The following is a 27,772-nucleotide window of genomic DNA, read 5'->3' on the forward strand; positions in this document are numbered from 1 at the left end:
GCGGCCCGGAGGAGAACAGGAGAAAGTGTTCAACCGAAACCAGAACAGAGACTGTTGTTGTCCCAGCAACTTGGTAGCAGTTCGGACGAACCCCGAGCCGAGCCGAAGTGTTGGCCCGGCTCCGGAGCTCGCTTCGGGCTGTGAAGTTGACGGTGTCTCGGTGAACTCGTCCGGAGTTGTTGTGTTTGGATGTTTAGCGACGACAACTCGGAAGGAGGAGTAATGTCGGTGCCGTCTCTGCCGTGACCCAGCTCCATTACTCCCCCCGAACAGACGCACAGACAGACGGGAGACGTGAGGGTTCTGACGGAGAGGAGGACCGGAGCAATGGCCGAAGCGGGTCGGTCAGAAGAGGAGGAGGAAAACACGATGAGGGACACCCGGGAACAAGTGGTTCGACGGCAGCCCAACAGCTCCGGAGGTAAAAACACCGAACATGTCGACTGTTTGAACGTGTTTACACCTGATACCGGGTCAGTGTGTTGATGTCACAAGTCAGCTGGCTGCGAAAGAAACCCAGACCATCGACTGAAACTAGATCAGAACCACCTGCTGCACGTCTCCGCGGTCCTTCGTGTAGAAACGCAGTATTTCTGTTGTAGTTTCTGTGAGTTTGAACCCTCAGAACTCCTGATTGTGTTCACATATACACACTGTGCCGGGTCGGGCTAAAAACAGCAGCAAATTACAGGGTTCACATGTGAAATATGTCGTTGTTGTCACAGAACCACAAAGCCGAGAGCAACATGTAGAGTCTGAACCGGAACCACCCGGCTGGGTTTGGGCTCTTAAAATGGGGAAATTCCAAATGGAGTTTGGTGAAGTTAGTTGCGCCATTTAGTCCACTGACTGTCAACCAACCAGCCAATTACTAACTATTGACTATATTGACTACTTTTTAAACTTATTTTATTGAATACAGGCAAAAAAAAAATAATACACACTAACATGAGTTATTATGACGTATTTTTTAAGGGAAAAAAGCCAATCAAGGAAATTCAAGTTGCAGTTAAGTTCTTAAAATGGGGAAATTCCAAATGGAGTTTGGTCAAGTGTTGATATTAAATTCGAGAGTCAGTTACTCCATTGATAAACAGAGTAACTGACTATAACCAGTTACTATTATAGGTACCTTTTAACCTGATTTATTGAATATAGGCAAAAAAAATCTACACAAACATGAATTATTTTGACTTTGGATGAATCAAGGAAACGAAAGTTGCATTTAAGTTCTAAACACTTTACCAAACTCCATTTGGAACTTTACCATTTTGAGATTAAATTGAAGAGTCAGTTAGTCCATTGATTAACAGACCTAACTGTCCAACTTACCAATTACTAACTATTATGACTACTTTTAAACTTATTTTATTGAATACAGGCAAAACAAATACACACAAGCATGAATTATTTTGATTTCGGATGAATCGCTACAGTAATTTTTAAGCAAAAAATAACAATCAAGGAAATAAATGTTGCATTTAAGTTCCAACAAAATTGGCAATTTCCAGGTGGAGTTTGGTGAAGTGTTGAGATTAAATGGAGAGACAGTTAATCCACTGATTGATGGAGTGTAAACCAACTGATTACCAATGTTTAGACTGTTTTCAAATGAATTTATAGAGTACAGGCAGCAAAATACACATCAGCATGAATTATTTTGGCTTCTGATGAATCATTTTGACAATTTTTAGCAAAAAATCAAGGCCCAAATTTGCTTCTTCAGCTTCTGACATTTGATTATCTACTGGTGTCTTTCCTCCTCTGTGACAGTAAACTAAATGTATGCTTTTGGACATTTTTCAACATTGTCTGACCTTGTTTGCATTTAAGTTCATAAAATATGGAAATTTCTGTGGAGTTTGTTGGTTGACACCCAATCAATGAATAACCTGACTCTCCATTTGATCTCAACACTTTAATCTCAACCAAAGTACCAATTATTTAGAATTGTTAACTTAATTTTGTTTCATAGGCAATAAATACTCATTCTTAGGTAGAAGATGACAACATATTCACAGTTTTTTGCTCCTCAAATGTGACTATTTACAGACTTTCTTTTACCTGCAGGGCTGCAACTAAAGATTAGTTTTCTTGTTGATTGATATGTTGAATATTATCTTGATTAATTGGTAAGTTGTTTGGTTCTTAAAATGGTGAAAAATGTTCTAAATCTTTAAGATATTCAGTTTACTGTCACAGACGAGAAAAGAAAACAAGAACATTCACATTTGAGAAGCAGAGATCAGAGAATTTGGACTTTGTTTTCTCCAAAAAATCAATTATGAAAATAGTTGGCAGTCATTTTAATGATTGACGATGTATCGATTAGTCCTCACTGCTCTACTACCATAAAATAAAGTTAAATATTTTCATGTATTTGGCAGTTTAACTCATCAACTATGCTCATTGTTTGACATTTTTCGTACAGCCTGATGGATACTGGATCAAACACTTGAAGAGTTGAATGTAAAATAGGGAGTTTATCTTGTTAATGACTCACTTTACACACACAACAACAACACAGCAACACAGACGTGCTGTTACACACCAGATAACAGATTCACATTGTGGGCTGTGGGCTGTAGGCGGGACCTGCTTGAACCCAGAGCCATAAATTCCTGTATCAACATGCAGACACGTCAGGCAGCATATGGGTCAAAGTTCACACATGCAGACATCAGTACAGCCGAGTGTGATGGTGCTAAACTCTCGCTGTTACAGTACCACGCCTCAACCCTCGGGCCAGGGCTCGGTGTCTCTCTGGGAAATGTTTGAAGTGATACTCTGACACAGAATCACTCAGTAGAGTCCTTTAACTGGAAGAAAACCTCTCAGAGTATCAGCTGAAATGTTGCATTCAGTTGCGCCTTTATTGCATTTTATAAAAAGGAAGTGATGCGTTTTTAATTTCCAGACAAAGAAACAGGAAGTTTGAATCCTGGTGACAGGTGTCTTTTGGTGACAGTTGATCTGACAGGGAAGTATATTACAGTAACACCACATCAGTAGGAGGATGATAATAATAATAATACGAACTTAAACTTCCTGACTGTTCTTTTAAAGGGCAGCTCATCCAGTTTTTCTGCTGCGTATGTGGAAAAAAACAGTAGGAAGTCTTCTGTGGCTCCGGAGTAAAGATGTAATCTGATAAATGAAACAATGATGTCACACAGTGGCTGCGTTGCATTGTGGGAAGTGTAGGCGGGATGTTTTGAAAAGCAATCCACAATTTTAAATGTGTAGTTAAGCAGGAAGCAGTTTAACATCAAGGTAAACAACAGCTGCTGCTCGTGGCTCAGTTAGCTGTGGAGCTAGTCACACTGGAGTTTGGCCGGACCAGGATGTGGGATTGTTGATCCGGTTCAGAAGCTTGAGAGTCTGAACACATCCGGACACAGAATTCGGACCGGACACAACCTGCAAGGACAACAGACACAATATTGAGACGATTTACAGCAGATTTAAATCGATGCAGCAGAACCAGATATCCCCTTTTTATTATTCCACACATTCTTCTTCCCTTTCAAAACCTGGCGCCTACATTACCCACAATGCAGCGTTGCCACTGAGTGACTTCACACTGGGGGGGCTGTTTATCAGATCCAGCTTTCTCTGGAGCCACAAAAGACTTAAAACTACTTTTTTTTTTCACATATGCAGTAATTACTCCCCCAGAGACGATCTCATTGAGTCTCAACACAACAACGTATAAATCCACCTGTCACTGCTGTTGAATGATCAACTTGTACAAGTAACAAAAGGCTTAAACAAGGTTAAAAACACTCAGATCTGAGAGTGTGTGCTGCTCAGAGTCTCAGTCAGCTGTTGTGTAATGAAACTCAAGCATGTGATCATGAGGTCACAGAGTTCTCATCGGGTGCGCTGCAAAAATGTGCTCTTCAGCTGATGATGTCATTGATTTAACTTGATAAAAGAGTCAAGAGAGCTGCAGAGATAGTTATAAAACATGCAGGAGGTTCAGGGAAGATCCTTGTAAATCTTTGCATACGAACAACACAACGTTAACTGTGGAGACTGACTGTGTTTGTGTGCAGCATTCCAGCTCTGTGGTTCAGGTCTCTGTGGATTTAAAGACAATCTGTGATTAATTTTTCTGGCATGTGAGGTTTGTTGTTTCCACACGGGGGTTTTTGTCCTCAGCGTCTCCTTCAGCTTTGTGAAATGCAGCTTATTCAGAACGCTCTGCGGCAGAAAGATAAACAAAGAGAGAACAAGAGTGAAGACTCTCCGTCCGGACAAAAGAAGAAAAAGATGTTTGAGCTCGTTGACTTTGTGACGGAGTTGTAGGTGAGCGTCATCCTCTGATAGATTTCATTAGAGAGTCAAATGTTTCCAGACCGCCTCTCTCGCCCACGGCCACCACAAAGTGACCCACTTTCTGTCCCACACAGACTCGTCTTTGATTGTGACGGATAATAAAGCGTCTCATGTGAACGTACCAGCTTCGATTAACGAGTGTTTCCCACCAGTGATGTATCAAAGCAATGAAAAGATATTATCTCAGGATATTCTGTCATTTTACAGACCGAAAATAAGCTTTTAGCTGCAGCTCTCATCAGTAACTTTACTTAAGCATCAAAATTAACAGTAAGAGTAAATTATACACATATTTACATGCATGTATGTGTAGACTCTCTACCTGTTATGTGCCTGAGAGATTATCAGAGATACTCAAATGGGAAACATCAAAATTACAAACTAGTCGGTGCTTTTCTCAACTTTGTATCGATTAATCTACAGATTAGTTCCCCAATTAATCAACATATTCATGTCTGAAAAGTCAGAAACAGTTTTAGCACTGTTGCTCTAGAAAAAGACTGAAAATGATAATTTGATTGTTAAACTAGCCTCAAGTTTCAGTTTTACACAAAAGTGAAAGTCCCCACACGAAAAGTACTCGAGTAAAAGTGTAAAAATATCTGATACAAGGAACAGAAAATCAAACTGTATACTAGAAGTCCACTGATTATCACAATCACTGTTTTGTTTTTTTAATCTGATTGTCAATAAAAAAAAAGGCTCTGATGCAGCATGTAATCTATAAAGTAACTAGTAACTAAAGTTACCACATAGATGTAGTGGAGGGGAAGTATAAAGAGGGAGAGAATGGAAATAAAGTAATTGAGTAAATGTGTGTAGTTACATTCCATCAATTGTAACTAGTAACTAGTAATTACTTAAATGTAGAGGAGTGGAAGGGTAAAGTAACAGAAAATGAGTATTTGAGTAAATATACTTGGTTGCAAACTCTAATTTATTTATTTTCTATTACTTTATACTTCTATACTTTATATTCATCTTTTTTACTGATTATGTAGTCTGATTACATCTTTTTCTTCTGTAAGTTTACCAGAATACATTTACCTTTTCTTCTGTATCCTGATTACGTAACTTTGAACATGAACTTTTCTACCTGACGGAGAGAATCTTAAATTAGTTCAGTGAGAAGCAGAAACCAAATCAAGAAAGTTACAATCTGTAAAACCAGAAGAATGAGCTGGAAGTTTCGCAGAGTCGAGAGAATCTGATTCAGATTTCATCCATCAGGTGAGATCTGTTGTTTTCATTGAGCTCCACATTCTCTCCGATCTCTCTCTGACTCCTTCACCTGTGAACTCCTCCTGCCGACAAGAAACCCGACAGATGATGAGCCACGAAGAAATTCTGCTTCGTCGTGCATCTGCGTGTCTAAACGCAGCGCCGGCTCCGAGCTCTGCCAGCCTGCTGCAGGACGAACATCTGGAAGTGTTAAAACTCCTGATGACTGCAGCAGAATCCCACAGCGGCCAATCACGGCCTCACTTCCTGGATGCCGTCTGCCAATCAGGAAGCTGGCCAGAACAGACGGGCGGTCCAGTCAGAGTTTTAGACACAGAGAGAAGAGTTGGAGGAAGAGAAGAAGAAGAAGACAGAAGAGAGAAGAAGACAGATTTAGAGTTTTTATGACAGAAGAAGAAAGAAGTCTTTCGATCATCATCGCCACCGTTTAGTTTCTGTGGACGCTGCAGAGAGTCGAGCTGTTCTGACCGTCAGAGGAAACGAGGTAGGAAATGGAAACATTCACACACATGCAGAGAAACAGTCCAGCTGCGACACTGACAGAGAAAGAAACTACCTTTTCTGTCCTTTCCTTCTTTTTCTTTGTCTTTTGTTCAAGTTACAAAGTGAAGACAGGAGGTTCACGTGAGGACACGCACTTTAGTTCATCCACCAGCGGCGCCACCTTCTGCGCTTCACTCCAACACCACTTTAAGTTCTTCTTCTTCTTCTGTGAATTTAAACACTCTGGAAACATAAAACGCATCACTTCCTGTGCGGTAGAGGATCCATATCCATCAGAAACCCGAATGGGAGACGGGTTTTCACTGTTTCTTGACACAGATAGCGGCATCAACAACTTAGTCGTGAGGTTGAACGTATCTTTCATTTTGTGTTGATCTTGACGTTCACGTTAAAATGAAGTTGACACGTATTTTGTGTCAGTTTAATAAAATGGTTGAATCTAGTTGTTCTGTGGGATAAAACACTGGAAGGGTGATTGTTTCTTCTGGATGATGTCATCTGGACGTTTTTGGTAATTTGTGCCAATACAATACTTAAGTTTTAAGACCTCAGTTTGTACATGTTTCAACTTAATTGTTTCAGCTTTAACACGGTGAGTTCGTGCTGTCTAAAATGAAGGAACTGGTCTCAGTCTACACTTTGATCCAATACAACATTATTTAATTAATAGCTACCTCCCAACGATCGACACACCTGTATGCAACTTGGTGGGTTGTTTATTACACAAGTAGGAAGTGCTTTATGATATATATGATATTTATCATCATCATGATATGAAACTATATATCGTCTGAGATTCTGGTGGTGAATGGAGAGAGACAAATAATGTTTTGATCCACATATGATGTTCGTTAATCAGGTCAATAAAGTTTGTTGTAATTAAAGTCAAACATTGTGTAGTTTTGTGTTAAAGCTCAGTGAACGACACGTCACCAGAACCAACGTGGAGCCGACTGGGCTCAGAGAAGGTCCAGAACAAGATGAACATCACAATAAATCAGCTCATACTGACAACTGCAGTTCTGGTTCTGGTTCAGTTCTGTGAGCTGGAGCAGATCTATGATGTTTAAGTTAGGAGACGACGTCACTAACGACACCGTGTCGTCTTTATAATGACGTGTTTTCACCGTCTGATGTTTCTTTAGTTTGATGACAAACATCATGTGTGTGATTCATGACACAATTCTAACTGGATCAGAACATTATTTATCTCTTTCCGTTCATTACCGTACAGTTTTTACGTAGCAGGGTCCGGTGGTCACCAGAAGGGGCGGGGCTTCTGCTCTCTGCAGACAATAACCAGATGTAAGATGTTAAACTCTTTCAGGAGGAAAGTTACAGACTTCAGACCTCCTGGATGTGTGTTTGATCTCTGTGACCAACATCTGCTTCTCTTTTGGGTTTTTTAATCTGTTGGACGGCACCGAACATCCAGTTTAAATGTGTCATCAAATCAAAGCAAATCGATTATCTTCTTCCGTCTGTTGATGTAAATGACGATGAGTCTCTGTTTCTCTTGTCAGGTCGTCCAGACAGACGTAAGCCGGAGCATCGCCACAGGTAAGACATGTCGCTCTTCTTTGTACATCACCTGGTGGTTCGTCAGCAGGCCGTGTGGATTCAGTGCTCCTCACAGAAGCTCTGATCTCTTTAAAGTTTGCAGTTCTGACGATGTTCAAACCGTCTGTGAGAGATTTGCAAAAAGCAAAAACTGCTCACTCGAACCTCGGGACAGTTTTCTGCCCTCGAAGGAGCAACTCTCTCTCTCCTTTGGTCTCCGGGGCTGACACACTCCTGAAAGTATGCTGGCTGTTGGCCGGTTGGCATGGCAACCAGCCGGAGAAGTCACACAGTTTAAAGTGTGTGTGTGTGTGTGTGTGTGTGTGTGTGTGTGTGTGTGTGTGTGTGTGTGTGTGTGTGTGTGTGTGAGGGGGAAACACAGCCTCAGTTTGAGTTCATTCCACTTAAAAGACGGGAACACAAGAAACTGAACTGTCGGATCTGAACAGCAGCTTATCAGGAGCAGACTGTCATATTTTGAGGCCTGGATTTGTTGTGTTAAAGTAAATATTTGAGTCAGCTGCAGACTTTGCTCATTTCAACAGCAGACTTTTCACTCTCTCATGTCTGTGAGGCACCATCTTAACTTTAAATGAAAACCTTTTATAAGCTAATCTTTCTCCTGCAGCTCCCAAGTTAACACTTCCTGCAGCTGCTCCACATTAAAAGCCATAATCGGCTGTTTGAAGCTGAAGCAGCTACAGGAAGTGTCGAATGTGCTTTACAAGCGCGCTACCATCACAGTAGGGACGTTTTCCACCTCGCAGAGTTAAATTGAGCCGCGGTGAAGTTTAGCCTCAAGTCTCAGGACTGCAGCCGACCCGTGACGAGCATCGTCTCCTCCTCAAGTCGATACTGAACTCTTGTCTGAGCAGGAAACCTGAGAGAAAGACGTTTGTAACAGTCAGTGTGTTCAGCTCTCAGGTCTTCTGTAGCTTCTAACTGAATCTGTTTAGTTTCTCTCGTCCTGTTTGTTCTTGTTTGACTGTGTCATCGTGTTCACTTTCAGCTGGTTCAGGACTCGTTTGGTGACTGCTGCTGAAAACACAGCGTTTCCTGTGACGCTGCTTCAAAATAAAAGCGCCTAAATGGCTGAATAATGTGAAGAAGTTAAAGTTAATGAAACGTGCTCGTAACTGGACTAGCGGAGCCACATTGTGAGCGAGGATTTCTTCATTATTGCTGCACAGATCGAGTCAAGAAGGAAGCAGACGGCCCTGTTCTGGTGGAAATGTACATTCTGGCAGTGCCGAGTCAAACCCAGTAGAACCGATCTTTAAAGTCTGTTGTCAGATGAAACTTTGATCCTTTCTGAAACTGATAATCCAATAAGCACGACCACCTCTCTCTTGATGGTATCCTTCCAGTTTTCAGTCGACACCGATAAGAAAAGAGAAGTTTCTAACCTGTAGTTTATTCACATCTGGGTTGTCCAAACTCCTGTGAGTCATCAGTCTGCTGCCTCTCGATGAAGGCAGGTTTTAAACTCATTTAAAGTGCGGCTCTTCATGATAAACACTCATTTGTTTCACCTTTTGTAGGCGTGATCCTCATCCACAGCCTGAGCTGCTGGACCATCAGCCACACACACCCTGACATGACGTAATGGTTAAAGAGGAAAAGGCTCCAAAGTTTGCCAAACACAGAAAAACGACATCAGCAAAAAGTGTTTATAGCGTAGACGCCCACCAGCTCTGACTACAGGAAAACACAAAGCGCAGCCTCGATAAATGACCGTCGAGCTGAACTAACACATCTGACAGTCAGAAAAACATCTGTGTGTTTTCTGTTTTGTTCAGCCGAGCTTCGGTGAAGAGAGAGGAGGTTTTTCCATCCCTGTTTGTGTGTTTGGGCAGTGTCAGGGGTGAGTCATGTGTGTCTGTTCATGGTTAGCAGCCCTGTGGCACAAAAAGAGCCGGAGAGACGGTCCGAGGCAGAAAAACAGACCGAGAGACGATTAAAAAAGACAGAGCGAGACAAAAGAGAAGGAGAGAGTAAAAGACGTGTGACCTCCTTCTGTCGTCTGGGTGAGTCGGGCTCTGTTGATTCCTAACCTGCCTAGCAACAACTCTGTGTGGATTAGACAAAAACTTGGATCCCGACTTGTCCTGAAGAATCTTTGGATCAGTTTGGCGGTTTGGGCTGCAGACAGGTGAAGTCTGGGAATGTGGTAAACAGCAGTTTTCCAACTTCTTTCCGTCTGGGAGTCGAGCAGAATTCACTCTGAGCAGATTCCTTTTCTCTATAAGATTGTTCAGACTGACTGTTTCTGTTAACTACAACAACGTCTGTATTTCTTTCTAGTTAGATTGTAAAAAGACCTCGTTAGCGAGTGCAAGAGTTGATGTTGTGAATCAGTCAAAACACCCTAAATGTGGCTGCTGCTCTGCACTCGAGCATTTAATTAATTTGTCATTTGTTCGTAGGATTGAATCTGTGGCCTCTAACTCCCGTCCTGTGCTGAAGACAAGAGATTTAGCATTTTTTTAACTTAACCAAGCTGTTGAACTGAAGCCTCATCTGTCTGCATGTGAAGCAAAGCAGAGCTCAAAGAGAGGGAATGTTAAAAATGGCTCACATGACCTGGAAGCTATTAATAAAAATGTCGTTTTAAACCGTGACGAGGACTAAAATCCAATAAAAAAGAGGTGCGTCTGATTTAATCAGTACAGGAAGACATCACGGCATTGATTTTGATTCAGTGGGGACTTTTCTAAAATGACCAAGAGCGCTGGGAAGAGGTGAAATGATGTGACTCATGTTTTCCTCTTCTCTTTGTCCTCTCTGCAGTCAGGGTCCTCTCTCGTCCATCAGAGCTGCCATCAAGAGAAGTGAGTGTTCGACCTCGACCTCCTCATGAAGTCTCTCTTCTTCTTCTTCTTTCAGCACATCAACAGTCGATTCTGTCCAAACAAACCAGAAACTGTGAAGCTCAAAGTCTCTCTGTAACCAAATGAAGTTACATCCTGTCACTGTGTTACCTCCTCTCCGAGTCTGTCTGCAGGTTTACACAAAAACTACCAAACAGATTTCCATGAAACTTGGATTAGACCCCAGGATGTTTTTCTCTCTCACTCTCAGTTTAACATTGTGAGATTTGGCTTTGGCAGAGGTATGCGCTCTACTGAGTAGCAATAAAAAAACTAAGTGAGAGTTTAACAAGAATCATGCCCTGAAGAAAAACCAACATTTAAACATGCAGTGTGTTAAAAAACAACAAACAACAGGGGGAAACGTATCACTGGAATTATTGCTAATTGTTGCTAATAGTTAGCTAGACAGTTAGCGGTTTGAGTTTGGGAGTTTGGAGCAGTGGGAGAGTGTACAGACCACGGCTAGCTGGTTAGCATGCTAACCTCAGTCATAGTTTCATCTCAGGGTTGAAGGAACGTGTCAGTACATGAGAGGAATAAACAAACTTCAGGCTTCTTAAACAAAATTCAGGTATTTTTGTTCCTCGAGTGCCTGGAACTAGTTGTTTCCTCTCAGATAAGTAAAGTAATTTAGTTCAAATCAATCTAACTTGGTATATTTATGAAGCAAGAATTGTTAAATTGTCCTGAAAGTGGCTGAATATTCTGTTATCAACATCACGCTTGAGGTGTCGAGTTGAATGTGTGTGTCTGAACTGTACGAGCTGAAGAAAGACTTTGTAGAAAAACTGAAGTCCAGTTGAATTGTGGCCTGGAAAAGTGTGGACGGTTAAAAATGGAAAATATGCATTTTGTGGGGTAATAAAATCCAGCATGGCAGGAAGGCAGCAACTCCCAAAAAACTGGACTGCCACCAGCTGCTGCTCAACCACTCGAAACCTTTTAGTGCTTTTAGATTTCCTTCATGTAGCTTTGAATAACAAAAACACGCTCACACAGAGCGCAACTGCACTGACACTCCGAGTGAGGTTCATTTATTTAAAGCTGTTTTCAGTGCAGGAAATACGACACAAGTCCAGCTGCCTTGTGCTCCATTTCCTCTAGTTTGGTTTTAAATAAAGATCTGTGGGTTTGAATACAGTTTATCTACACAGCAGACTTTCACACTGAGAACTACTAGTCGTAAAATTCATATGTTCTTGTTTTTACTCCCTTGAAACTTGATCTGATTTCCCCCCAGAGCTGTAATTGATGATTATTTCTGTTATCGATTTAAGTCTATAGGATTCCCAAAAGATCGTCTCCCAGAGTCCAAAGTGACGTCTTCAAATCGTCACATTTAACACGCTGGAACCAGACAGTGAAACAAGTAATCGACCATCAATAGGCGGCAACTTGCTATTTCCATCGACTAATCGTTGCAGCTTCTTCCGTCGCTTTATTTGTCACGACCAGTGATGTGCACAAGGGGGGGGCAGGGGGTCAGTCGCCCCCCCCTTCGTGGCCCAATTGTTGAAAAACGCCTGTTAAAGTGTCCTCCTGAGAGCCAAAATAGCGTACCAAAGTGCCCTCTTGGTTGGCAAAACACACTAAACTGCCCTCTTGGGAGCCAAAACGCTCGCTAAAGTGCCCTTCTTTTCGCCCCTGCCCTTCAAAAAGTCTGCGCACGCCACTGGTCACGACATCACAGAGGAGGAAATAACAGATCATGTGTCGGTTGTACCTAAATTCACATTCACACTTTAACGAAAAGCAGGGACAGGATGATTATTCTGCTGATTATATTCACCATTTATCAAGTAATTATTCAGTTTATAAAAAGACAAAAACATGAAAAATACTTGTGACAGTGTCAGAGGCCTAAAGTGACGTCTTCAAATAACTTCTTTTGTAAAAACTCAAAATCTCACATTTAAGAAGCTGGAAACAACAAATGTTTGCCTGAAAAATGATTGAACAGCTGGTGATTACTTTTCCTTGTATCGATTCATCGTTGTGAAACATCTCATGACCCGTCCGTCCTACAGCTTCAGATCAATAAAGTGAAATATCTCCTGTTTGTGTCGTTACAGAGGCAACATGTGGTTGAAAACACTCACAGATGTGATGATCTAACAGCAGCTGTCTGTATTTAACTCTGTGCTGTTTTCTGTCCGTCAGCCTCCACCAGGTCGACGTCTCTCTCCGAGTCGTCCAGAGACCGAGAGCGAGACCGAGAGCGAGACCGAGACAGAGAGCGAGACAGGAGGTGAGACAGAAATATGAATTAAGTCTGAATAATCTTGAAGTTCAGAAGTGAAACTGACGGAGATTCAGATTCTCATCGTTCAGTTTCATGTTGATGCTCTGTAATAAATTTGTCATGTCAGGATTAGAGAACATTTATAGTCAACAAGCAAGCGTGAGTGTGTGTGTTGACACTGAATACACTTCCTTCTTGCTTCAGCGCCACACACTTGGATTATTCTTGGATTACAGCCAACATAAACATTTATAAATAATCATGAAGCAACGAGCAGCAGTGCCGACACAAGTGTGTGAAATCTGTTTCCAGTGAAGTTTTCTTTGCAGCTTTTTTTGATTTGGTGGTTTACATGAATGTGAATATTTCTCACATCTAGTTTCAAACTGTTCATCTTTGTGTTTTAAGAAATCTTTGCCCTCAGATTATTTGTGTAAACAACAACAATAATAACAATGCTGTTTTAACTCAGACAGCAGAGGAACACACGTGTTAACCAGAGCAGATCTGTAGTCGTCACATTTGATCCCTCAGCTGTTAAACATGTGTGTCAGTAATATTGATTCGTCTCTGTTGGTGACTTCCTGTTGTCCGGCCCGTTGCTAGGCGACCAGAGATCACCATCCTGTCAGCGGAGCCGCTGGCCTCCACATCCTGGTTCCCCGGAGCTGCTGGAGGATTCCCGCCTCCCCCTCCGCCCGCCGCACAGATCTGGGGACCCACAATCCCTCCGACCATACAGGTGACTCCACCTGTGTGAACATGGAGGTGTTACTGATAGATAGATAGATAGATAGATAGATAGATAGATAGATAGATAGATAGATGGATAGATAGATCAAGTGTCCAGTAACATACAAGATACAAAACATACATTAAACTAAAATTAAAAACCCTAACCTTAAGAATATGATTAAAAATAGAATAAAAGATAAAATATAAAGTATTTTTATATATATATTAGATGAACAGTAGCTACAGTAAACAGTGTAAAACGGTGGACAGTGCAGATGAAAGTGAAACAGTGCAAATAGAGGTAGAAATTTTCCATTTTGGCTGCGGTTCTCATAAACCTTGAGTCAGACTTGTTCCTTCTCTCATCACCACGTCCACGTCTGCAGATCAGAACTGCTGCTGCTGTTTTCTGTCCCTTCAAACGAAAACTTTGCTCAACAAACTCCGACATCAAACTGTCTAAACTTGGTAGTGCTGCTAAACTACAAACAAAGACTTTGTCACCACGTCACTTTACTGTTTTAAAACCGAGCAACAGCCACATCGTACGTCTCCCGTCAGCAGGAGTGCTTTCTGGTCCGGCATGATGCAGGTAGACGGCTCAGTATTGTGCGAGGGCCGTCGTTCCAACTGTGAAATACTTGTGTAAGTGTTGCATGTTGAAATGTGACCCAACAGCTTCCTCTTGTGGAGAATCAGCCCCTGTACGCACGTCAGCAGCGTTTCAGGTCACTAAAAACAGAGCTTTTGGAAAGACTCCTGTCAGGGTTAAGACATTCAGAAACGTAGTGTTTATGTGTCGACAGGAAAACCGGAGTTCTGTCTCTTTAGTTTGACGTCTTCTGATCGGCCAACGTGGACTTACGATGGAGGTTATATCACCTCCTGTTGCTTCGACGTGCACTTGACGGCCTGCACTTACAGAAAAGTGACTGATTTTCAGCTGGACAGAAACGTCAGGATCAGAACGAGGAAATGGTTCATGTGAGCTTGATATAGAAATCATGCAGTCAGTCAAACTAGCTGAAATTAAAACAGTGAAAATACCAGACGCAGGGCTGCAACTAATGATTATTTTCATTGGTGATTATTTCCTCCACTAATAAAGTCGTTGTCGGGTCTTTAAATTGTTCATCAACCCAAAGATGTTCAGTTTTATTCTCTTAGAGGAAAGAAACCAGATAATATTCACTTTAAATTTTAATTTTGCCCTTTTTTCTTTAAAAAACACATCTAAGAATCAATTATCAAAACTGTTGGTACTTAATTTAATAAGTGACAAATAATTAATTAATTGTTGCTGCTAAAAAATGTCAAATGAAAATCTTTACAAATTACTGTGAATGTCCAGATAATAAGAAATCAAAGATAATCTGCTGACTTATGTGATGAAGGTGAGCAGCCAGTTCTTCTGTTTCAGAAGCTGATGAGAGAATATTTTTTAATTCTTGCTTGAAAACTGATTTTCTGTGTTCGTCTCCATCAGCCTCCTCCGTCCTACGAGGAGGTGATCAGGGAGAAGACACAGGAGCAGGTCCTCCTTCCGTCTTCCTCCTCCTGCTCCTCCTTACCACATCTGGCTCCTACAATAACCATCGCCACGCAGACCGACCCTGGATCTGACCCAGGATCTGACCCAGGATCTGTCCCCGACCCTCAGGTCTCGCAGGGTGAGACGGAGCTCCTGCGACTGTTTTCAGGCTCATGTTTTGTTTTTAAGAGTTAACTTCATTGTGTGTTTGTGTGCAGCGAGGAGACCAGTGAGGCCACCGCGGCCGCCGCTCCCCCAGCCGCCCAGACCGCCTCACGTTGATGACATCACCATCACTCCCAGCCAGTCCACACTCTCGTCCTGTGACGGTGACAGCGTGGTGCCAAACACAAAGACACCGTGCTGTGACCTCCTCACTGAACTCTGTTCACCTTTGACCTCGACCTCTGGGGCTCAAACGGACCAATGGGATCGGTCTTCAGCAGCTGTTGATGTAGCAACTCCTCCCGCCGCTTCGTCTCACGTCTTGTTAGAGCGCCCTAAGCCACGCCCCCGCTCCAGGATCAGTCTACAGCCAATCAGCAGCGAGGTGAAAGTTCAGACTTTGGTGAAACTGCGTGAGGACGGTTTGGCCACGCTCGCTGCCCGCGCAGGAAGTGACTCCGTTAACCAGGAAGTGAGTCAGGGGAAGTACCTCCAGGAGCTGCTTGACGCCTTCAGCGCAGACGACTGGGGCTTCCCGGATCGCCGCAGCGACAGCAGTGGGCACAGCCAATCAGAGAGCGAGGAGGGAGACGGGGAGGAGGAGGACGAGGAGGACATGGCGACCCTGAGAGCGAGGATACAAGCCTTCGAGCAGCAGCAGCAGCAGCAGCAGCAGGTGGCTGATGGGAGCTGTGGAGACGTTGTCGCCCCAAAGAGACCCGAACCAAGACCACGCCCTCGTCTCCAGGGGCAACCAGCCAAATCCGTCCCTCCCACCGTCGCCCCAAAACCCAAAAACTTTTCACATGCTGCCAAACCATCCAGCAAGGTGTTCTGGGAAGATACAGGCGTGTCAGCAGCAGCAGCAGCAGCAGACGCAGGGAGCGCCGAGGCTTCGAAAACAAGCGAAGCTGCTTCTACAGACACTAAACTCCAAACTGAACCTTCATCGACCCCAAAACCTGCCACAGCTCCGGCTCCGACACCCCAACCCTGCAAAAACCCTGAAAAACCTGCAGTTACGCCAAAACCACAGTCGGCTACAGAAACCGTCCAGTCAGCTGCCCCCGTCCCGGCCCCCAGACCTCCTCCACCCAAACTCACCCCGGCTGTCAGTGAGCCTCCGTCCTCAGCCAACCCCAAACCTCCGCCCAGACCCACAGTCGCCCCCAGGGCCAGCGTAGGAGCGCCGCCCCAGGAGAAAAGCACCGCGGCTGGATGCACCACCCCGACTCTGCCCCCGAGACCCTCAGTGGAGGGCGGCAGCGGAGCGCAGACGGAGACAGGAAGTGATGAGACGCCGGAGACGACTGGTGAGTGTTTTTCTGCTGTTATCCACCAAGTGAGAGATCTTTACTGACCTCTGCAGGCAACTTACAACCTCTCATCTCAAAGTGATGAAGGAGTCTTTGTCATGGATGTGTAGAAACATAGAAACATTTCTGAGAGACACAACATTGTTTTTTATCCGGTTTAATAATTCTCCATGAAACGAATCAAAGCCTGATTCTGGATGTCAGTGCTCCTTCGACAGAACAGCTTACTGCTGATTTTAAACGTTTCACATCATTCTGAAGTTGACGTCACTGAGCAGGTGAACAGTTTGTGTGCGTGTGCAGAGTTTCAGGTGGTTTCACTAATATTTACAGGAGGTGCTGCCTCCGGCTCACACTGCTTATCTTCCAGATAACCTGAACGTGCTGCGGCTGCTGATAAGCTTTCAGTTTGGTCGCGTGTTGTTGACTGAACGTCGGACTTGTTTGCAGAACAGCTGCAGCTCTGATAAACTGACTGTTGTGTTAGATTTCAGTCATCACCACTCTGAGGCTCGGTTGTTTCTGTATGTTCAGAGACAACAACAATTGTTTTACTCACCAGGAAGTCACCGGCTGATAAAAAACTGACACTAGGATTTAATTTATTTCACTGGGACGATAAAAAACACTCAGAGTAAGTTGAGTGTTGTGAATTTTCTTTATTGGGGTGATTCTGAATCCAGAACGATCCTGGTAATTGTGAATATCTTCACATGAATGACCTGAAAGTGTGGAAGGCTCGGCTGCACGTTGTCTCTCACGTTGATTGATCGCTGTGTGTCCTCTCTGTGGTGATCAATAAAGATATCGTAACAACATGTGAGGTCACAGAGATTCCAACAGAACAGAAGTGTGACGCGTTACAGCTAACGATCATTTTCATCAGCAATTAATCCGACGATTATTCTCCTGATGAGTCTTTTAATCTATAAAGCATCTTTGATAAAGCTCATCGTGGTTTCTAATTGCTCCATTTGTCCAACAAACAGTCTGAAACCCAAAGACTCTTCATTCAGTGTCAGAAATGACAAAGAAAAGCAGCAAATCGTCACATTTAAGAACCTTAAACCAGACAAATGTTCAACATTTTTGTTTGAAAAATGACTGAAACAATTAATCGATCATCAAAATAGTTGGAAATAATTTTTTTGTTGATTTTCTGACTATTGGTTGTGGCTCTACTGGCAGCGTGGAAACTTTTATTTCTCTAAAACTGAATTGAGCGGCTGTATAATTCAGTTTGGATTGTTTCCACATTGTTGGTTTGGTTTTATTCCTCTGAATCTGAAACCTCTCATTTATTTCAGCCTTTCAAATGAAGAATAATGAATAATCAAAGTGAATAGAAGCTGAGTCTCATTGAAAAGAACCGCTTTGCTTTTGTTCACGTTTGTTTTGTGTCCTTGACCACCAATAGGTCAGTGTTTGAATAGTGCCTGTAGTTTGAACAGGTGAGTCACCTGGAGACGCTCGTTCAGATTCATGTGTGCTGACACATCAGCTGACAGACGAGACGAGTGAAACAGCGCTGACGTTTGAAGTCCTCTCAGCTGTTTACCCTGAAACCTCTCCGGGACTCGGATTACAATGACGCTCTGTTCAGCAGTAAACACTGACACGGATACTGTTTGTCAGACACTCACTGATTTACCACTTCTGTGTAAAATCATGCCGACCATCAGGAGTGTTATTCATCTGACAACAAACAAAGTGAAGATCATTTTGTCTGAGAGATTTTTCTTCCCTAGATTACGACGTATTTATTGCAGTAAAATCGTTTTGTGAATTTGTGGCCTACTGCCTCGAGTCACTAACGGCCTCGTACAGCTAAGTTTACGCTGGAGCTGTTGTCCCCGTCATCTCTGGACACATTTGGATGGAGCGTCCTTGTAAATCTGGATGATGTCATCAGGTCGGGGTGAGTCGTCGGATGTCCTGCAGCAGCTGAAACGTTTCTGCTGATTCTTGTTGTTTCAGTGAAAACAGGAAGTGTTCGTCCAGGCGTCCCGACCAAACCAGCAGCCCTGACCTCACCACGCAGAGCCAGCGGTAAGAGAGAGAGAGAGAGAGTGAGTGTGTGTGTGTGTGTGTGTGTGTGTGTGTGTGTGTGTGTGTGTGTGTGTGTGTTCACGATGTAGCTTGAGAACAATGGTTTTGTGTTTGAGAGCTTCGAGACACAAATCTTGCTGCTCACTCTGTTGCAGAATTATTCAAACATGTGGAGAGATTTTACATGCTGTGTGTGTGTGTGTGTGTGTGTGTGTGTGTGTGTGTGTGTGTGTGTGTGTGTGTGTGACATTATTCAGTCTAAACCTTGTGAAAGAAAAACGCTGCGATTGTGTGAGCAGAAAAAAGCCCTCACTGTCACTGTTGTCACTGTTGTCGCTGCTGCTGTGTGAGTTTGATGTGTCACACTTGATGTGTGTGTGTTTGTGTGTGTTGTGGTGTTTTTCTGTCGAGCCGTGTGATTGGTGGAGCTGACAGAGAATTCCCATCATGCCACGAGCCAGACTTTATTGGCTGTCATGTAAACAGTGAAGCTAAATGTGTTCTTGCTTTTAGAAACGTCACGGCTCTTCACTCGGTTGTGCGACAGACGTAAAACCAGACAGAGAACGTTTTCTGCCGTGATGCAAGAAAACACACCTGTGCAGTGGCTCACCTTCAATCTGGAGCTGTCACCGCCAAAACATCAGTGTAGTGTCTTTAAACAAGAGGAGGTCGTCAGTATCTGGACCCGGGCGATAAAACGATGAAGATAATAATGGCAAAATAACTTTTCCTGTATAAGACAAAGTCGATATCATCAGAACTCATTGCACAGGAACAACTGATGATGATAATAACAACACGTAGATCCATCTTTGCTCACCACATCGTAGCCTTTCTTACGCTGCAGCCTGCAGAAACTCACATGCAGGTCATCATCGGTATACAGTTACAACATTTGATGTATTCAGAGTCTCAGCTCGACCCCGATGCCCTCTAAACTCTCCATTGTTCACTGTGTGGCTGCAGCTGAATGCTCACTCACACAGAGATGGTTTGTTAGCCTCGAATGCTAACTGGTTGCTAAATACCAGCTGGTCTGAATCCAGACGTAGTGCAGGACGTCATGAGATCATGTTCTGAATCACTTCTGAAACACACATTTCATATATTAGTAACGATTAACCGATAATCGATTGTAGAGCAGCCGACTGTTGATCAAAGGATTTGCTTGTGATTTCCAGCCCGAGTTGTTTCGTTCTCTTAATCTTTTGAGAGTAGTTAAAAATGTCTGACACCTGTTCTCCACCTCCAGCTCCAAATCTGGCCCCCAAACCCTCTGCAGCCTCTTCATCGCCTCCAGATCCAAACCCGGTTCCACCCAAACCTGCAGCTGCTGCTCCGGCCACGGCTCCCAAACCTTCAGTACCAACGCCGGGCCTCAAACCCCCGGCTCCAGCTCCAGCTCCGGCTCCAGTTCTGGCTTCAGCTCCGGCTCCGGCTCCGGCTCCGGCTCCTGTTCTGGCTCTGGCTCCGGCTCCGGTTCTGGCTCCAGCTCCGGCTCCGGCTCCAACCTCGACTCCGACTCCGACTCCGGCTCCGGCTCTGAGAAAAGGCCCCGTGATCCCGACCAGACCAGAGACCTCCAGCTCTTCAAACCCCTCAGACCCGCCTCTCCCTCCACGGTAAGGTGGACCGCCTGTTCATCAGACCAGAACTCTGAGTCCAGTCGCTGCTTCTCACTGTTATTATTCCAACAGTTTGGTGAACGTAATGATGAAAAACAAGCGCTGATACTGAAGTCAGATATATAAATCACAGACGTTTAACGATTGGTTGTCAACTTCTAAATTAACTGCTGAGTTTTTGTTTTCTTGGGGGCGTTTGTGAGAAAACACTGATTATCTTTTGGGTCGTGGACAAAACAAGACATGAGAGGACGTCATCTTGACCTTTTTATGGTCCGAACAACTTAAAGAATGTTCTCCTTTGTTGCAGCTTTTTTATATCATAACTCTGTTGTTGCTGTCGTCCAAACATCTCGACCAGGTCACCAACAGTGACGTTTACAGCTGATGTGTCACTGCAGCATCATTGTTTGGCCTCATTTTACATGTTGACTGCAGCTGTGGTCTCCTGAGCAGCTCCATGTGTTCACTGACCTCATTTTAGGTTTGAATAAATTGTGTTGGCTCCTGAATAAACCGTCCTCCAGGGACGTGGAAGTTATCAGGGTTTTCCTTTATTATGGGGTTCAGATCGCAGCGACCGAGCTGTTTAACAGCAGCATCACTACGATCGCTAAGCTTGTTGGGGGTTTATTATTCATTATCTGCTAAAGCTCTTCCAGCTGTTTGTACACAGACATGGACGTGATAAAGGTCTGAAATGATGATGTGATGAAATGATTTGCTCGGCCTGTTAGATATTCTGTAAAACAAAGATGGCGTGAGGAGAAAATATCTGTTTAAAAAGGATTCTCGTGCGTGTCGATGCGTCCTTATTCCTTTTTGTTCTTTCCAGGCCTTCAAGTGTGAAGCTCCTCCCCCTTCGTCCTCCACCAATCAAGTCCACCCCCGGCCGACCGCCTCCTCCAGCCATCAACTCATCCTCCTCATCCAACCAGATGACTCCTCCTCCTTCCAAAACAAGCCCCGCCCCCTCCGGTTCCCCAGCCGGCCAGCCGTCGCCTTCACAAACCACTTCGTCTGTTCCAGCCAATCAGGTTCAGTCGCAAAAGGCGCCAAAGAGAGGACCGCCTCTGCCCCCCCGGCCTAAACCTGGACACCCTCTGTTTAACAGCTACCCGGTATGAACACACACACACACACACACACACACACACACACACACGATCACAGGTTTGAGCTCTGATGTCATTTCTTAAAACCTTCAGAAACAGGAAGTCCTGATCGTCCTGGACGACCCGAGCCCGTCAGAGCAGCTGTCAGGTGAGGGGAGGAGTCAGCCCGCTGTCACGCCGCTCATCAACCCCTCACAGTGTCTCCTGGACCTGGACATCCAACCAGAACCTGCTCCAGACCAGGACAGCCAATCAAAACCTGCCTTGGAGGGCCTCAGCCTGTCAGACTCACAGGTATCGTACGTTAGCTGGGAGCTGTTGTTACACACACTGAGGATGTTTCCTACGATTAAAGGTTTTGTTTTACAAGATGTGAGCCGACGTCAGCATTCGTTCTTTCTCCTTCAGTCCATTCTGCCGGTGCCGCCGACTGAGCAGAAGGAGCGACTTGACCCTCCTCCTGTCAGGTCCGACACACAACACGATGAACTGCACAGCAGACTCACAACAGAACAACAACAGATGTGTTCATCCTGCCTCTCCTCTCTGTGTGTGTTAGCGGGCCTCGCTGCGTCGCCTTGTTCGATTACGAGGGAGAGGAGGACGACGAGCTCACCTTCTCCCAGGGTGACGTCATCGCCCTCCTGGAGCTCATCGGGCAGGAGTGGGGGCGGGGCCAGATCCACGGGCGAATCGGAGTGTTCCCGCTGAACTTCACCGAGGTGGTGGAGCAGCTCTCGCAGCCGGAGTCGTCGTCGGTGGAAACCGTCAAACAAGCGCCTGCGGAAAGTGTCGGTGAGCTGAGAGGTCGTGTTGTTTACCTTCTCCGACTGATGGACTGATTTTATTCCATGATGGTGCGTTCATGACGACGTGTTTTATTTTTATTGGCTGAAGCTTTATCATATAAAAAGTAGAAAAATGTGAAGAGTTAGAATACTCAAGTGACGTTCAAGTACCTCAAAATTGAACACTGGAAACCTTTCAAACCTTTTTTTTCCCCAATCGGGAACTTTTTTCCCCAATTATACTGACGCCACATGAACGCACCATAACTCTAAAGTAGTTTCACTCACTGAGGATTAAAGACAAACACACGTTCAAGCGTTGGTCGTATTAGAATCGACGCTATAAATGAGAATCCTGTTTTTTGAGGGTCGTCTGTTGTGATCGACTCCAGTCTGATGATGTCGTCACATTTTACTGCAGCAGGATAAAGACACGAGCTCTGCAGAGGAAAAAGCAGAAATATGTTGCCTGAATACTCAGGCACAGTTTGGTTTTACCGCTTTTATATAATGTTTGTTCTCTGCTAAACTCTCCTTCCTGTGTACAAACCCTCTCCACACTGAATCAAACATCAAAATTAAAACAGTTTTATTGACTTTTTTGTCCTCGACAGCACCAAAGACGTCACAGGACCCAGACTCAAAGGTTAGTGTGTGTACAAGTGTTTTTTCTCTCTTTATAATCAAACAGATGAATGTATTAAATGTGTTATCTGTGTGTGTGTGTGTGTGCAGTTGAAGGAGTGGGCCGTGGCTCTGTTCGACTTCCCTGGTCAGACTGCAGAGGATCTGTCCTTCCACAAGGGGGCGCTGATCCAAGTGACAGAGCACATCGACGCTGAGTGGAGGAGAGGACGACTGGAGGGGAGGGAGGGACTCTACCCTGCTGCCTTCACACAGCCCTGCCAGGGTACCGCACACACACACACACACACACACACACAATATAACTACAGTTTCTTTTGGACGCTCATCGAGTGATGATGTCATGAATCAAAGCTCAGTCCTGTAGGTTGTTGTGCAGCGACGAGCTCTGAGACAAACATCTGTGGCAGAAACAGAAACTATCATCTGCTGTTTGTTTCTTTACTCTGATGTTGCTGCTCAGTTTTACAACTTTTTGATTGATTTATTTCTGATTTGAAGACAGAGAACATGATCCAAATGATAACATGTTACAGTGACAACACTTATTTCCAACATGGTCCTCGGTGTCAACACACGAGACACAAAGACACAGAAACAACAACACTGACATGCTGTCAGACAAAATCCAAAGAAAAAACTAATTACTAAAAGTTATGAGAAAATAAAATACATATCCAGTAAAAACATAAACAGGGCGAGCAGAGACACGACTCATCATACACTCGTCAGCTGATTTCTAAAAGACCGTCGACAGTTTAAAAGTTTGGTGACAAACTAAACTGGACTAACCGTCTCCGTCAATATACAAAACTTTACAACCACATGAAGACGTGTGCCGTTTGAAATCGTCCGTCGTAGTTTGAGCGGTTTACATTTGTGCAGGTCGTCACTCAGACAGTTTGGTTCCACCTCTGACCCGCCAGCAGAGGAAGTATCGGCGTCTGTGTGGACAGGAGTGTGTCGGTCTGATGCAGCGTTCACAGTCGCACAGTTAATAAGCTCCTTCACACTTCGACACACAGAGCAGCGTTTCAGCAGCAGACGGCAGTAATGTGGCAGCAGCTCGTGTCTTCAGCATCTTATATGTGTCTGTCATCCTGTCTGTCCTGTCGACTGCTGTCCCACCTCTACGTGTTGCTGTCGCTGTTGTCATAGTTACGACCCCTGGAAACAGCATCCCTCCTGGTGAGAGGGAGTCAGACAGGGTCCTCTAGTTACTGAGGTGATCATACGTTTTCTGCTCTGAATGACATCATCACATAAACAGTCGGTGTTTAGATTTACAGCTGCAGATCTAAACGTTATGTTGTGAACCGTCACGGCTCTTTTGGTTCCACAACTCGGTTCTGTGTGAACAAACAGAGGCGGTGCAGCGTCGAGCCTCGGACTCGGAGAAGAGAGGATGTAAAGGGGAAGTTTGAGAAAGACTGAGTGTGTTTGTGTGTGATCACTCTAACCACCACTTCTTCTTCCTGCTTCCAGCTCAGCCAATCACAGGACAGCAGTCAGCGGCGAGAGCCGTGGCCAAGTTCGACTTCACAGCCGAGGGCGAGGACGAGCTCACGTTGAAGGTGTGTGTGTCACCAGAGTCCATGTTTTCTGTCCTGTAGGAACAAGTTCACACACATCTGTCACGATTCTGAGCGATATATCGATATTTTATCCTCAACGTGATGCGAGTCGAGTTCCCGACTTAGATTTTGGATGTTTCATTCGGTGATTTGACAAAAGAGTTTCTTATTTCCTGGTTTAAAGTCCAGTTTCAGTAAAGTAAAGTCATTTCTGGACTCACCAGATTGTTCTACTTCCCACAGTATTGTAACAACATCGATATCAAAGTATTCAGTCAATGATGTTGTGATATTTGGTTTTGTCAGCCAGTTTGTGTACAACAGTGCTTCTGAGGAGGTTTTAAAACATGAAGGTACAGATCATGTCACCGAGCAGCCTGAAGATATTGTGCTGTATCATCGTCACTCAGTGAGATTCTGACGGATGTTTATGTTCAATCAATTTAAAGCAATAAGCTCAATAAATGTTTTCAAATCTGCACTTTAAGTTTGTTTCCCACCAAAATAAAAGCAGTGAATGTTTCTGTCTGCCGTCGTCCTGCAGGTCGGTGACGTCTTAACGCAGGTGGAGTCTGTGGACGAGCAGTGGATTATGGGAGTTGTAGGCGAGAAGCGTGGGATCGTGCCGAAAAACTACATTTCCCTTCTCTGAGCAGTCAGCCAACAGGAAGTAGACTCTGTGAACAGGTCGGTGAACACCTGTCACACCTGCCAACACCTGCTCCAGCGTTTTTCCCCCCAAACTTTCCAGGTGTTTGTTTTAATGTGCATACAGCAGCCAGCTCTGTTCTGATTGGCTGCTGAACTGGAGGAACGTGAACTCTGAGGTGTGATTAGACGCCTGATGGAGTCAAACTGACGTCACGCAGGTGATTTTTGTCGTCCTGTCGGGTTTTCATTCCTTCCTGTTTCCCGTCTGGACTGGATTTGACTTTTTCTTTTCCCTCCTGAAGCTCAGTCTCAGCTCTGGACTTGTGTAAACGCTGCAGATCGATCCTGATGATGGAATTGTTGGACGGACGTGTCTCAGAACTGTTTTATTCAGTGTCAGAATCAGAAAACCTGAGTAAAAACTGAATCATGTGGAGCTTTAAGCTGACCGGCTGCTGGGCAGAGGATTGTAACAGCGATAGTGAAAGAGACACAGAACAGGCAGGATGTTGGTTTTTCTCTGAAGCCTGACAGGAAACATCTGTGGTTGGTTGTTGTGAAGCTCGGCACAGTGTTTGAAACGCTTTATAACTCGTAGCACAAGTAGTAAAATCAGCGTGGTTAAAGTGAACTGTCAGAGTGTTTCTGTGTTTTATGACACTGTAGGTACCTTAAACTATTTATGAAAGCCAATGTATGTGTCGCACATGTTTCTCTGATAAATTCTGACAAGAAACATGTTGACAAACTGTTTCACATCCCCGATATTTGAAGCTTAAAGCGAATCATTTCACAAACAGAACACTAACTGATGATACGACGCTGCAGAACGTTCTCCAGCAGACACGTTGTTAAAGGAACGCTTCACCTCAACAGGATGTGAGTTCAGTCGTTATCTCCTCACCTACCTGCCGAGGTGAAGTCTCAGAGTCCACTAAACATCTCTGGAGCTTCACAGCGTTCTCCTGAAAACAACATGAAATGTCTCTGTGCAGCTCGTCTGCTGAGATCCACGTCTCCAGAAGCCCCGAGATCACAAACTGACTGAAGAAGATTTTGTTTTCACCTTTTCTGAAGCTGAATCTCGACTGTAGCTGCTGAACTAAAAGCGTTGAACCCGTCTGAAGTGAGTTCACGAGCTGGACGGGACGTCAGTTTGGTTCTTCTGGAGACGTGAATCTCAGCAGACGAGCTGCACGGAGACATTTCATGTTTTTATCTTCACGCTGTTTCACTGTGAAGCTCCAGAAACGTTCTGTGGACGACGAGACTTCACTGGACTTTCTGTCATCAGGAGGAGGAGATGGAGACTGGATCTTAAATGTAGGTGAACTGTTCCTTTAATACTTGTGTGGCAGTAATCGGCCTGTTGTCGTCGTCGTCCTGTGAACAGCTGGGATCTGATTTGTCCTGTTTGCAGCTTACTGACAAACACTTTGCATCTCCTGTGAGCGACTGCATCACGATGGACTCTTGTTCCTCCAGTCAGATGCTTTTAATGTGAAGCTGCTGCACACGGACACGTTTGGTTTCCTTTAGCAGGAACAGGACGTTTACTTTCTCCAGGCTCATAATACTGCAGATACATAAATACTGCAGCACTTTCCTCAGTGGCCGCAGGCTCGTCACTTTAAACGTTGATGCGCTTTGTAAAAACTTTGTGTGTCCGTGGTGTAAAGAACACGTGATTCATATGTAACAGGTTCAAACAGCCGGCAGCAAACAAACACAAGTCAGCGTGTAGATACGAGTCACGCAGCTCAGTCGAGCTGCACACACTCGTTCCTGGACTGTCGACGTGTTTGTGATGAAAACTTAAAGGTCCTTAAAGAAATCCTCATGCAGCCTGTTCATAGTGGAGGACAGTGTGACCTTCATGTCACATGAACACACCACTCATACAGAAACTGCTCTGACGGAGGTTTGCAGACGTTACAAGCTGCTTTACGCCCAGTTTAGTTTCCTGCAGTCAGTGTGTGTGTGTGTGTGTGTGTGTTTGTGTGTGTGTGTGTACCTGTGTGTGTCTGTTAAAGACACACTGAAAGAGATTCATGAAGTGCTTTGTAACATATTTAATGTTGAACCAAACATTCCAACTTTTAATACAAATAAAACTTTTCAACATTTCAGTCGTTTGTTTTTATTAATTGTATTTAATCTATTTAGTTTTTTTTATCTGTCTTTTAATTGATTTATATGTTTTATTATATTTAATTGTATTTCTTAACAAATGTCTTTCTTTAGATTTTTTGTTTTAATTTTTACTTTTTAAACCATGTATTTTACTTTTTTGTATTTTATGTTTTATTCCATCAATTTTCCACCGTTAATTTTATTTTTATTTTATTTTTATTTATCTTTTTCCTTTTATCTTTTATTTATTGATTTTTTTATTTAATTGTATTTCTTTAAAAAAAATAATTCTTTATTTTATTTTCTACTTCTACTTTCATTTATTTTTTATTTTTTTATCATATATTTTCTTTTCTTTTTTGATTAGGTTATTTTATTGTTGTTTATTTATCCTTCACGTCTTTCTTTTTCTTTTTTCTTTCTTTTAATATTCCACTTTTAATTTTCTTTATTTCTTTTCTTTTTTCTTTGTTCTTTTATATTTTTTTCTTTTCTTTTATTATTTCATTTTCCTTCATGGTTAAGTTATTTGTAGTTTTGGGCTGCTGCTCATCAGTAGTTGATGGTTTTGACGTCTTCCTTCACATAATAATGTGTCTGTGCTCGATGAGAAGAATGAAAGTTTGAGCAGAGCAGAAACAAACTTGGTATCCATCGGTTCTCCACACTAAAATTAAGTT

At 43.7% G+C, this 27,772-nt stretch overlaps 1 protein-coding gene across 3 annotated transcripts; it reads left to right on the top strand.

The window, feature by feature from the left end:
• LOC115589915 (SH3 domain-containing protein 19-like) lies at positions 1-27,088 on the top strand. Of its 3 annotated transcripts, none has more exons than XM_030431071.1 (18): positions 1-421; positions 7,611-7,647; positions 10,438-10,478; positions 12,681-12,768; positions 13,369-13,504; positions 14,984-15,167; positions 15,247-16,506; positions 18,487-18,558; positions 19,814-19,984; positions 20,051-20,183; positions 21,022-21,307; positions 21,395-21,595; positions 21,710-21,768; positions 21,861-22,096; positions 22,704-22,735; positions 22,825-22,999; positions 24,220-24,308; positions 24,853-27,088. In XM_030431071.1, the coding sequence occupies exons 1-18, from the start codon at positions 328-330 to the stop codon at positions 24,958-24,960; spliced, it is 3,402 nt and encodes a 1,133-aa protein (XP_030286931.1). In that variant the 5' UTR covers positions 1-327; the 3' UTR covers positions 24,961-27,088. The 3 variants fall into 3 exon arrangements, with proteins under 3 accessions (XP_030286931.1, XP_030286930.1, XP_030286929.1); XM_030431070.1 differs by having other exon boundaries at positions 19,814-19,950; positions 19,987-20,183; XM_030431069.1 differs by having other exon boundaries at positions 19,814-20,183.
• The last annotated feature ends 684 nt before the right edge of the window (positions 27,089-27,772 follow it).

Source organism: Sparus aurata, chromosome 10, assembly GCF_900880675.1.
Source record: "Sparus aurata chromosome 10, fSpaAur1.1, whole genome shotgun sequence".
Taxonomy (NCBI): domain Eukaryota; kingdom Metazoa; phylum Chordata; class Actinopteri; order Spariformes; family Sparidae; genus Sparus; species Sparus aurata.

What these genes read in the sequence shown, in the direction of transcription:
- LOC115589915 (XM_030431069.1), top strand. Translation starts at nt 328, where the DNA reads ATGGCCGAAGCGGGTCGGTCAGAAGAGGAGGAGGAAAACACGATGAGG. An exon ending in TGAGACGCCGGAGACGACTG is followed by an intron (nt 16,507 to 18,486) that starts GTGAGTGTTTTT and finishes TTGTTGTTTCAG; the next exon opens with TGAAAACAGGAAGTGTTCGT. An exon ending in CTTCACACAGCCCTGCCAGG is followed by an intron (nt 23,000 to 24,219) that starts GTACCGCACACA and finishes TCCTGCTTCCAG; the next exon opens with CTCAGCCAATCACAGGACAG.